The sequence below is a fragment of the Rhipicephalus sanguineus genome, chromosome 5, assembly GCF_013339695.2.
Source record: "Rhipicephalus sanguineus isolate Rsan-2018 chromosome 5, BIME_Rsan_1.4, whole genome shotgun sequence".
Classification (NCBI taxonomy): Eukaryota; Metazoa; Arthropoda; class Arachnida; order Ixodida; family Ixodidae; genus Rhipicephalus; species Rhipicephalus sanguineus.
Window position 1 is genome coordinate 170,219,524 of NC_051180.1, and position 12,391 is coordinate 170,231,914.

General features: G+C 49.1%; 1 protein-coding gene across 5 annotated transcripts in view; it reads left to right on the forward strand.

The window, feature by feature from the left end:
- Positions 1–4,143, forward strand: part of LOC119394431 (sodium-dependent phosphate transport protein 2B) — a 138,694-nt gene extending 134,551 nt beyond the window's left edge. For all 5 annotated transcript variants that reach the window (XM_037661734.2, XM_037661733.2, XM_049415781.1 and 2 more), the window contains 2 exons: positions 410–518; positions 1,237–4,143. In XM_037661734.2, the coding sequence (XP_037517662.1) occupies positions 410–518; positions 1,237–2,246 (1,119 nt within the window). In that variant the 3' untranslated portion in view covers positions 2,247–4,143. The remainder of the gene's footprint in view (positions 1–409; positions 519–1,236) is intronic.
- Positions 4,144–12,391: the final 8,248 nt, after the last annotated feature.

Genomic DNA, 12,391 nt, shown 5'->3' on the forward strand with positions numbered 1-12,391 from the left:
ATGTTCTCTGCTGTTCCGTCATTTCCTACTTGAGATTTCCTACATTTTCCTTCAAAATGGGCCCATTTAAACTCAATTATTTCCTATTTTATGTTCGCCCATCCTCCAGTAATTGTCCAGTTGCGTAAGCTCTTTATTTTGACGTAAGCCTCAGGAATCGTACATTTTGGCTTGACGCATGTGGCTCGACTGTGTCTACATTATATGGTGTTGAGCCACAAGTGATGACCTTTATAATTGATTGTACTTACGGGCGAAAGGTGGTCGTCGATACTTAGTGCCTACACATCTGTTTTATTTAGTCTAAAATTCCCAATTTCCGACTACACTGGTATTGCGTCATATACCTCTAAACTGCTCTGCCATTATTCGCGAAGATTCTTACGTGTCTTCTTTTTTCTTCTTTTAGTTGGACAAAAAGGTCATCGAGAAAGTTGCCATTGGAGATGAGACTTACTACAACCATTCATTAATCAAGCGGTGTTGTAACATGACCAGCGAGGGATGTGCCACTCAATGTGAGTACAACCGTGAACTGATCCATGATCAATTGATGTTCTAGCGGCGTGGATGTAGTCGCCATTTCCCATCATCGGATAAATGTGATAGCACGCGAGCAAAAATACTTCATAAAGCTGAGCAACATCTCTTGCTGTAACTTTAAAACTACAGGCTGCAGGAAGGACACCATTTCGACATTCTGTGTCACAGGGTTCTTAGGAAAAATTAAGCGTATTGACGTCCCAGGCTCCTTTTACGTCGGCGATTTTCCAGTAATACCATCTAGAATTCAAATATGTGAGCGACCCCCTTGCAGAAGATTACAATAATCACTGCCTTCCTCGAACAGAACAGGGAAATGAGTTGTTAAGTGCTTACTTCCAGTTCAGACGTTCTATGGTGTTACCGCGTACAACAATGTTTTATCAGCGGCTGCCAGACCTTTACACTACGTTACAGGCTGATGAATTCTTCGCAATATTTCACCAAGTGTTAAAGGAGTTTCCATGCCGAGGCCTGTATGTCTAGCGCAAAACGTACTTGTAAAGGAAGTTGATAGGCTGGCAGCCACTTTTGTCCTGAGGGCAGCGTGACCGACCTTCATTGCGACATTATGTGACGTGTTGTCTCGCCTGGCTACTTGTCATTGAGGCACACAATTTCGAAGTGAAGCAACGCTTGCTTCTATGCTTGAGTATCCGGCAAGGCATACATGGTCAACGTGCTTGCTCGCAGGTAAATTCGCCTTGGTTTCCTTGGACTGGCAAGACAGCTTCGTGGGCCTCTTGCTGTTGGGCATATCTCTGTTGACACTGTGCGTCTGTCTCATCCTCATGGTCAAGCTGCTTCATTCGATGCTTCGGGGTCGCATCGCCGTCGTCATCAAGACCACCGTGAACGCAGAGTACCGGTTCCCGTTCTCCGTTCTGGTCGGCTACATCGCCATCCTGCTCGGCTGCATCATGACCATCCTCGTGCAGAGCTCCTCCATCTTCACCTCGGCGCTCACGCCCCTGGCGGGAATCGGCGTCATCAGCCTGGAGCGCATCTACCCGCTCACCCTGGGCTCCAACATCGGCACCACTACCACCGGAATCCTGGCGGCCCTGGCGGCCGACTCGAGCCGCATCAGGCACACGTTGCAGATCTCCTTCTGCCACCTGTTCTTCAACATTCTGGGCATCCTGATGTTCTACCCGATACCCTTCACTCGGTTCCCCATCCAGCTGGCCAAGATTCTGGGCAACACGACGGCCAAGTACCGATGGTTCTCGGTCCTCTACCTGCTCTGCATGTTCCTCTTCTTTCCAGCCGCCGTGTTCGGACTGTCCATGGCAGGCATGATCGTCTTCATGGTCGTCCTCATCCCGGTGCTGCTCATCCTGCTCGCTGTGGTCGCCGTGAACATTCTCCAGCGGAAGGCGCCCCACGTGTTGCCCGAGAAGCTCCGCAATTGGCTCTGGCTTCCCGAGTGGATGCGGTCGCTGGACCCGCTCGACCGCGTCATCTCCGCCGTCGTCGGGCGGTGCGGCTGCTGCCAGCGGCTGTGTCCCCCGCAGACGGCGCACGACGCCTCTGCCATGCCGACCATGCGCGAGGTCTCCTCCCAGATGAACTTCATCGAGTCCCGGCGCTCGTCCTGCCCGTCCGACTCTCAGTCCGACCTACAAGCCTTCGAGAACTCTGCCTTCAATTGGACTAAAGACAAGCAGAACGGTGGCGCCACGTTCATCACCCAGCTATAGCGGCCTTGCAGGTCCTGTGCTGTGATGTAAATACGCGCGTCTTTATATACAATACGTGTATTATATACATACGAACTCCTCCTGCCTTGTATATAAGACTTCGTGTGTGTGAGTGAGCGACATGTGCGTGCGTTTCAGTGGATGTATCGAAAGTGTGTTTGTTGCAGATGTGTCCGGCGACAATATAAGCCTTACTGGTAGCCTAGAACTTGCGTTAGGGCACTAGACGCGAATGTTGCTAGCCCGCTGCGTTTCCAGTCGTCCTTAGATTTTTTGCGCACCGACCCCGTAGTCCACGTAGCGTATTATACTGTAGATGTCCACGTGGTATCTCCGTAGGAGTGGCGCATATCGCCACACTATTGTGATAAGTCCTCACGTACCTACGATACATCGCCGGCAAACGTAGTCAATGGCATAATTACAGTAGCCTCGTAGATGACGACTGAGCGAGCTGTCTTTCGTGCTTCTGATCTCACCATCTGTAACGTTAAAGAATCCATGTCTAGACCAGTCAGACTTCGCTAGCGATGTTGTCCACCGAGTGCTCTAATACATCGCCGCATGACAGAGCAAGAAAAAAAAAAACGTGCCATCCGGAAAGCTTACTCTATCGCTTTCTGGCGCAAGTATTGCTTTCAGTGCTTCGTATAGTCATGTAGTTACGGCAGCGTGTATATCTTTTAATCTGCTCGTTATTTTATCGCGCACTTCGAAGTGACGTTCAGGGGTCGCGATATGCATAGTGACCTTGGAATGTGCTGCGATTCCGTGCTGCAGCGTTCGAATTGTGAATGTCTTTCTGCGTTGCAAGTCCACGAAAATTCGCAGCCTTTGCCGTAAAGTGCCACACTCCCCATTCTGCGCGTTTTAGCCCCTTTTTTTTACATTTTATTACACCTGGCCTAATAACTAAAATTGGGCCATATCATCCTCATACCTCCTCTTCTTTTTTTTTGCTACCCCAAACATCGAGCATCACTTTCTCATCATCTGTTTCTTGTGAATGTGAGAACGTGACACGCCTGCTATAAGTTTTCCACATTCTAGTTAGTCACGCCATAGGGCCTATTTTAGATTTATATTAGAAAGATACATTCCAAGGCTCCAGATGGCAGCTTCTAGGTTGTCTCGTGCGGTACTTAGAACATTATTCGAAAAAAAAAAACCTTCGCTCTCTTGGCGTCGCCATAATTTTTCGCATAAACGTGTATCCAAGTGCTTTCTCGTTCGTCCATGCGGCAACAAGCACCGCATGCTTGTTTATGACACTCATTCTGCAGTGATCGGTGTATGCACTGGTGCGGAGTGCCTGCAAAGCGTCGATGTCCCTGTCTTCCCTGTACAGTCGAACGCGCCTGTCCTTTGTGCTTACACGGACCCGTGGTTTTAAATCGGCAGATGGTTTTCGCGGCATTTTTACCGAGCAAAGGGCGACTGTTGTCTGCGCGGCCCTCATTTATGGAGCTTTCGGAAAAAAGAGTTCAAAGTTTAAGCGTGAGGACGCCGCGGGTGTACTGCGGGGTGTACTGCGTTTTACTCCATAGACGGAGACTGTTCTCACCGGCGTGCTAGATGACGCGTCTGTAATATTTTTGCCGCGACACGGCTTACAGGTGCAAAGTGTACGGAACGCAGTGTGTCTTTCGGTTGGCGCCGAAGTCGCATTTCTGAAGGAGCGGATTTCTGCAGCGGTTGCGTGTGTGAGTGTATTGCGTTATTTTACGATATGATCATCTTTTGCATTGTTTTACTGTTCGAGAAAAAAAGTGTTTCATTATTTATTACGTTCAGTGTCAACCTCTCGGATGAGCGCGAAAAAAAGTCGCATTCAGTCAGTACAATCAAGGTTGAGCAAACTGAAGCAGAAATAAACTGTTTTTAATTCCTTTTCTAACTTGGTGTGTTGATTCTCTGAAGCACTTGTGTAATTTGCGTGTGCAAAGCATGGGTAAGTAAACCTTTCTTTTTACATTCGTCTAAGTAAATACCCCTGCCGGGGTGTTTCAAGAAATGTAAGGAAACCTTGAAAAATAATTGAAATGAAATATTTGCCTGCAACCTTTATAATTACTTTTTCTGTAGCGGCAGACATCTGAAGGTGGCTACAGACATCGATTACGACAGTAATTTAGCATTTTCATTGGTGGATGCAGGCAGATGAGTCAAATGGGCGAATGGAAGTCCACCCTCCCAAGAGCCCATCGCAGCTTCGCGATTTCGAAAAGGCCGCCCCTGGTATAATAACTGCGGAGTAATGAAATTTGGCCAAATTCACCGGCGAAAATGAAGCATCAGTGAGCACAACTAGCAGGCGACCAGAATGACATCACTCTTCAGGACAACGATTGCAGTGGCGTTAGTAATGCCCCAAACCTCAAGGCCTACCTATAGTCTGATACTTTAGAAGTCCGCAGCATTTCTTCCTCACACAAGTCTGCACCAATGAGCGCGAACTCTAGACTTACGTCATGAGCCGGACGGCCGCTGACCCCGCCTTCGGAGTCGAAGAACATTGCCATGTGCACGAGCGGGATCTATTTCTTTAGTCGCGGAGGCGATCGGCAGCTGCGCTTCGGTCGTCTGGGCGGGACCACTCCGGACTAAAGTTGTATCCGACTATAGAATCCTCAATCTCTCCCCCGCCCAGAGCCCTGGACGACCAGCAAAGCCTGATTGACCAAGCCATCTAAAAAAACATCGCTATTTTACCAATGGACAAGGAGACGACACACGAGGGCGGGCGCTGTTCTCGTGTGTCGTTTCCGTGTCCGTGTGTAAAGTAACGCTGTTTTTAAGTGGATCCTTACCAACGAGCGCGCTTCAAAACACTTTTAAGCGACCGGACCATCCGTTATAGCAGCAGCATATGGGGCTCCGGACTGAGGGCTCCACCTTTTGGTACACCACGAGCAAAACGAACGAAAAGAAAGCTTCCTACTCACTTTCCTCCTGCATTCGTGAACGTATACTTACGTGCGCCATGCGTGCTATAATCGCAAGCGCGACCCGCACACGAACGAAGCGAAGTCAACAGACGGTTGATATAACGACGCTCGCTCATTTTTGGTGTCGTTTCGTCGGCCAAATTTGTCGGATGTCTCCCCTCTGCTAAAATTACCAGTAGTCGCTTTTTGGCAATGTCAAAACGGCAACGAGCTCTTCGAAGAAACGGCTTCAATTCTCCCATTTGAACCGACCTGTCTCCACAAATAAAAAGTTAATTTTTCTCTCTTATTAGTGCTGTAATTGATGTCTCTAGCCATCTTAGGATGTCTGCCGCTACAGAAAAACTATGAAGGCAGCATTAATGAAGCCAACATTTATGACAACCAACAGACAGCAGGCTACGAGCAGCGCTGACTAACACTCCCACGTTTAAATGCAATGATATACCGATAAAGTGAGGACGACCACCGCGGTAGCTATTGGTGAATTCCATTGGCCGATTTCGGAGTGGCCGACGAACTCTACGCCGGAGCACTCCACTCCGTGGAGAGCATCCGAAGGAAATCTACCAAAGGAACACAAGCGCCCTCGCCAGAGCAAACGGTAGGGGCACATCTGCTTCGCAAGCGCCCAGCATTCCTCGCGGTTCGCGCAGTTTTCGCCTTCACGGGCGCACACGAGACTAAAAAGCCACCAAAACATCGCCCAATGTTAGCGGTGTAAGCACATTTCATGGTGGCTACCCTGTGCCACCGAGAAAAACTAGCGTCTTCGTGTACCCAGAAATTCCCTAGGGAAGTCGCCAAGTGAGGTGAAACTTGAGGCACCCGAGAGCGTGCGTTTCTGTGTATGTCCTGCTTCATGTTAGCGTGCGTTTCTGTGTATTTCTGTGTATGTCCTGCTTCATGTTACATCGCGAGTGTTCGCTTGAATTGATACATATTGTTAACACTATCAGCAGCGCTAAGAAATCTATCATCTGCGCATTTATTATTTGACCGGAAATGTAGCAGCTGGCGTTTGAAGTAGACATCCGTAGCGGCTCGTCGCAATTGTGCAGCAAGTTCACTATATATGCGATTATGCTTCAGTCCGCGTGATTTATTGGTATCTTGTAATAATCTCTGTTGGCATAATTAAGTTTCTCCATGACACTATTCCAAGAAGTGGCTTGATCTGTTCTCTAATGAAGAGGGTTGCAGCTAATTCGTTTGCGTACAGGTATAGAAGAATTGAAGAAACCCTGTGCACTTGCGCGTTTATTAGACGTTTGGGTGCTCGTGCGGTGACTGGAGACTGCGTGGGCGCCTGTTTTGTAATTAAAGAAGACAAAGCATCAGGCAACGTATGTGGCAGTTACGATTTTCCCTGCTGGTGGGCTTCGCTGCACAGCCAATCGTCGATACCGTAATGCACAGTACATGCTTTGTGGCATAACACAGCTGCAATGCCAAAAAGCTGACTATAGTGAATCTGTCATCTTGTAGCACGTATATATAACGTAAATATATAGTGCATTGAATCCAAGGGGCAGAGCAAGCATGGCGTAAACAAGCAGGGTACGAGTCAAAATATGGGCGGCGTGCGCAGCACAGATTTCTTTGCACTAATGAAGGAATTGCTTTGTAAGTTTTACCGTTACGCAGGGGTGTAATGCGACAAAAACTAAGAGCCACGCTGTGAAGCTTGCTACCTGTGGCTGCAATTAGTTACCGGAAAGAGTATCACCAGGTTGCTTCAGTGGCGCAAAGTGTTCTCTGGTCCGATATACGTACACGTTTCACACGACCAGGTTGATGAAAAATAAGTAATAGGAAAACTTTAACGGCTTCACAGAAACGAACAATTGTCTCGAGGGACAGTCCGAGACGCTCATCAACAGATCCTTCTAGAATGAATATTTAAAGGGCCAGTAAATCACCAACAGACGCTCGCCTGCTCCTCTCCGCGCCTTTGCTTTGTCGACAACAGCCGCCGTGACGTCACCTGTATGATTAGGTGACGTCACGAGCAAGAGACGCTCTCAGTGGGCGGCCGAGAGCATGTTTTCTGCTAGCAGATGCTCGCGCTTCTTGCGTTTCCATCTCGGACGCTGAGGAAGGGCACTCGGAGAGGTGGATAGACAGCCGACGAACGCAGACTAGCGAAGGAAAGAGCGAAACGAGACAGCGCGTGCAACTCCGCCAGCGTTCGCTGTAGACTCGTGCACAACTGCAACGCCAGAACTAAATTTCGACCTCTGGGTGGTTTAGGGCATAGAGTTTCCTACAATACCTACTAGAGGGAACTCTGGCGCTAGTGTCTATGGGAGCTGCAATGCATCGCGCTTCAGCCAGCATGGGTAGCATGGGAATCATGGGTAGTACACGGATTTGTCTAAACTTCGTTCTTTCGGCTCCGTTTGGCTCCGCGTCGCCTGCATCCGCTTTGTCGCAAAACGAAGTTCAGCAAAAATCAGCAGTTTCACTTCACCACTTTAACTTCTTTAGGCCCACCGATTCAAATCTGGTCACGAAGTTCACAACGATCCATTCTTTTATCCAAAAGAAAACCAAAACATAGCAATAAACAAAGCCACAAGTGCGTTCGAAGCCCACAAGCACGAAGACTAGGCAAATCCGTGTACTACCCATCATTCCCATGGTGGCTGAACGATCGCAGCGCCAGAGTTCCCTCTAGGTTAATTTAGGAAACTCTATGGTTTAGGGGCCCTTTAAGCTTCAGACAGGCATTTTATGCATTTTTAATTACGGGTATATTTAGCGATATGCCCTATTTAGCGTTATGCCCTTTGATTCCGATGTATGCAAGTTTTACTGTATACTGTAACGCACAATTCAGGCAGGTTGAGAATAACTTTTTATTAAGGGCTAACTTGTGCCCGGAAAGTAAACTAGAGATGTTAGTAGAGTTCCTTGCCGGAGAACAAGAACAACAAATCTGAGAAAAGTCCTCGAGCGGGGCGTCACTTCTTTACCGCATCTCGCGCTGAGAAGGCGCGTGCTGTAACGCCCTTTTCTTGTTTTACCATTGGGCCGTTGTTCTCTTGGAGGGCGCACGAACCTGCGCGCGTAGTTTGAACATGGTGTCTGTCTTGCGTCATTATCCCTCCTCCCAAAACGCATCGTCCCGATGCGTACAGCGGCAATGTTGTTGAGAAGGTCTGATGCGTGATCTCCGTTGGGGAAAGTAGTATTTGTACTGATTGGAGGTGCATAGTACAATATTCATTGCCTGTCATAGTATGGCTTCATCCTGACCACATGCACAGTTTCTGTGCGACGTCGGCATCTTGACGAGCTCACTTGCCCTTCCGGTGTAACCTCGTAGTTTAAGGGGCCAATTCGACGTAGGACTCGGCAATGGCTGAGATAACGACGCATAAGCTTTTCGCATAGGCCAGGCGTCCGTATGGGAGTCCATATCCAAACTCTTTCGCCTGGTGCGTAGTCGACTTCTCTCCGCCGCAGGTTGTATCGGTTTGCATCAATGCGTTCTTGTTGTTTAATGCGGTGCCATGCCAACTGCCGTGCTTCTTCGGCTCTCTGAGTGAACTCGCTGATGTCAGGTTTGTGCTCTTCATTGTCACTTACAGGCAGCATTGCATCTAAGGGCGTGCTAACTATTCGACCATACACAAGCTGGAATGGCGTCACCTTAGTAGTCTCCTGCAATGCAGTATTGTAAGCGAATGTGGCATACCGCAGTATCTTGTCCCATGTACGGTGCTCCAGGTCGACGTAAATGGACAACATATCAGTCAGCGTTCTGTTGAGTCGCTCGGTTAGCCCATTCGTTTGAGGTGATAAGCAGTTGTTTTCCTATGACGTGTGTGGTAAGTTTCATAATGGACTGCGTCAAATCGGCTGTGAATGCAGTTCCTCGATCCGTGATAACAACCTTGGGGGCACCATGTCGTAGTACTATGTTAGTAACGAAGAATTCAGCTACTTCTATGGCTGTTCCCCTGATGAGAGAGGCTGTCTCGGCATATCGGGTTAAATAATCCGTCGCTAATACTATCCATCGTTTGCCTAATGACGACGTCGGAAATGGCCCAAGTAGATCCATTCCTACTTGTTCAAATGGGGCTTCTGGAGGTTCTATTGGTTGAAGGTGGCCTGCGGGTTTTAATGGAGGCGTTTTGCGTCTCTGGCAATCCCGGCATGTCCTCACATAATGCTGTACAGCATCCAACAACTTTGGCCAGTAATACTTGGCACGAATGCGAGCGAGTGTTCTACTCACTCCGAGGTGTCCTGCTGATGGGTCATCGTGGCAGGCTTCCAGGATTTCAGATCGCAAGGCCGAAGGGACGACGAGTAGGAATTTCTCTCTGCTGTGTTCGAAGTTTCTCTTGTACAGGACGTTGTTTCTCATCAGGTAAGACGACAATCCCCGGGAGAAAACTCGTGGAACACACACAGGTTGTCCTTCCAGGTGCCTGATGAGTGAAAGCAACTCGGCGTCAGAGCGTTGATATTTAGCCATGTCTGTTGTAGTGACGGCTCCAAGAAACGGAAAGTCCTCTCCATCTTCCGCAGGTGCAGACTCGACCGGTGCGCGTGACAGGCAATCCAATCGGCATCGCTGTGTTTGCGGCCAGACTTATATACAACTGTTACGTCGTATTCTGGCAACCTGAGGCTCCATCGCCAGCCTAAAGGGCCCAGAAGGGTCCTTTAGGCTTGCGAGCCAGCACAACGAGTGGTGGTCGCTCACTGCTCGGAACGGTCTACCATATAGGTACGGTCGGAATTTTCCTATGGCCCATATTACCGCCAGGCATTCTTTTTCCGTCGCCGAGTAGTTCGTTTCAGCCTTCGAAAGAGTGCGGCTAGCATATGCGACCACTCGTTCCTCTCCGTTTTGCCACTGAACCAGCACGGCACCGAGTCCCGAATTGCTTGCATCCGTGTGAATGTCTCTGTCCGCTTCGTCGTCGAAGTGTGCAAGAACTGGATGGTTTTGGAGTCGCTGTCGTAGCTCATTGAAAGCATCTTCTTGTTCGCTTATCCAGACGAAAGGCGCATCTTCTTTTGTCAGTCGCGTGAGTGGTTCCGCAATCTTCGAAAAATTCTTGATGAAGCGTCTGTAATAGGCGCAAAGCCCTAAGAATCGTCTCACAGCCTTTTTATCTGTTGGTCCAGGAAACTTTTCTACGGCTGAAATCTTCTCAGGGTCAGGGCGAATGCCTTCAGAGCTAATGATATGACCGAGGAAAAGCCGTTCATGGAAACCGAAATGACACTTCTGTGGCTTGATCGTCAGCCCTGCTGAACTGATAGCTTTGAGCACGGTGCGTAGTCGTTCCACGTGCTGATCGAAGGTAGCCGAAAAAACCACGACATGATCGAGATAGACAAAACAGGAGTGCCATTTTAACCCGGACAGGACAGTGTCCATCATCCGCTGAAACGTGACGGGTGCGGAACACAGGCCGAAAGGGAGCACCTTGAACTCGTATAGCCCATCTGGGGTAACGAGGGCTGTTTTCTCGCGATCTCGTTCGTCCACCTCTGTCTGCCAGTATCCGGCGGACTACGGGATGCGATGTTCTTTTCCTCTCTGGACCTCAAGAGCGGATACCATAGGTCGGCAAAAATATTGGGAACTCACTCAGACTCACTCAAGAAATATATTTTTCTCTGAGGGCTCACTCGGACTCTGACTCACTAAACCTTTTCTCAACCGGACTCACTCAGACTCAAACTCACCAACATATTGCTCAGCCGGACTCACTCAGACTCATACTCACGGCTTGACCTGAGTCTGAATGAGCCTGAGTGAGTCGATTCATGAGTCCGCTGGCGTAAAATTTGCTTTTCCGATCATGGTGTAAATCCTCTTTAACGCCATTATCTCACATAATCGGTGCTCTACGCAACAAATTTTGATCATGTACCTTGAAATACGAGTTATCAGTGGTTGCAATCCAGTAAGGACGTTTTTATGAAATGTGGAACTCACACGAGATATTTATATCAAGAACTTCCTGTGAAAGAGTTTGCGAGTGGAGGTCATGGAACCTCCCCCTAACCCCCCCCCCCACACACACACACACACACCTCTTATCAATAAACATTGAGGCTGAGCATGAACGCTAGTGCGTTGAGGCATGCGTAAATAGATTTGAGTATAAACGTAAGCCGACATAAGGCTGACAGTAATGCCGATAGGTGAGTAGATAGGACCATTGGTCGACAATGAAAGGTGGAGCTCACTCAGACTCAATAAATATATTTTGCGCTTAGGGCTCACTCGGACTCAGACTCACCAATATTTTCCTCAACCGGACTCACTCGGACTCAGACTCATCGGCGCGCGCACAGGGGGGGCAGGGGGGGGGCGGCCGCCCCCCTATTCACCTAAGAGGGGGGGGCGCAAATCAGCCCCACGCATTGACATATATGGAGCGGGGGGAGGGGCGCTGCGACACGGGAGGGGGCGCAATGTCAGCGCCATACATTGACATAATTGGGAGGGGGGGGGCGCTGCGACGTACCTTCGCCCCCCCTGAAGGGGAACCCTGCGCACGCTTATGCTCAGACTCACTAAAATTTCCCTCATCCGGACTCACTCGGACTCAAACTCACCAACGTATTGCTCAGCCGGACTCACTCAGACTCAGACTCACGGCTCGATCTGAGTCTGAGTGAGCCGACCCATGTGTGAGTTTGCCGGCCTATGGATATGGGACACTCCAAGTTCTTTCGTGCAAAGAATCCGAACAAGTGACATGTAGCAGTCAGCTGCTTCTTCACGTAATTCAACGGATCGATGTAGCAGTATAGGCAAGAATATTCATCACTTCGGGGAAGCCGTTTTTCGCAGGAGGCTGCGAATCAACTGGAAGGAATCAGCACGACAGTGTACGGCCTGTGCTTATCGCATGCTTGGTGCTAGTGTTCGTTCGCCGTCAGTCGTGACGCCTCCAAACCTGCAATTCCTATCTCGGCCGAACCTGTGGGTGGGAACTGGAGTTGAGATCTATGTACTATGTGTGTTTGTGTTGGAGAATACACGAATATGGCATGCAGCGACTGTAAGCGCGACCGCACAGAGTGAGCTCTTGTCCGAGCATTCTGTATTCCGGTGTGGTGCACATCGCTTCTATAATTTGTGTGGGCAAATTCATATGTGGTAGCGAAACTTCTGTAGGGCACCGTACACTCCATGAAGAAAAGGTGTCATTT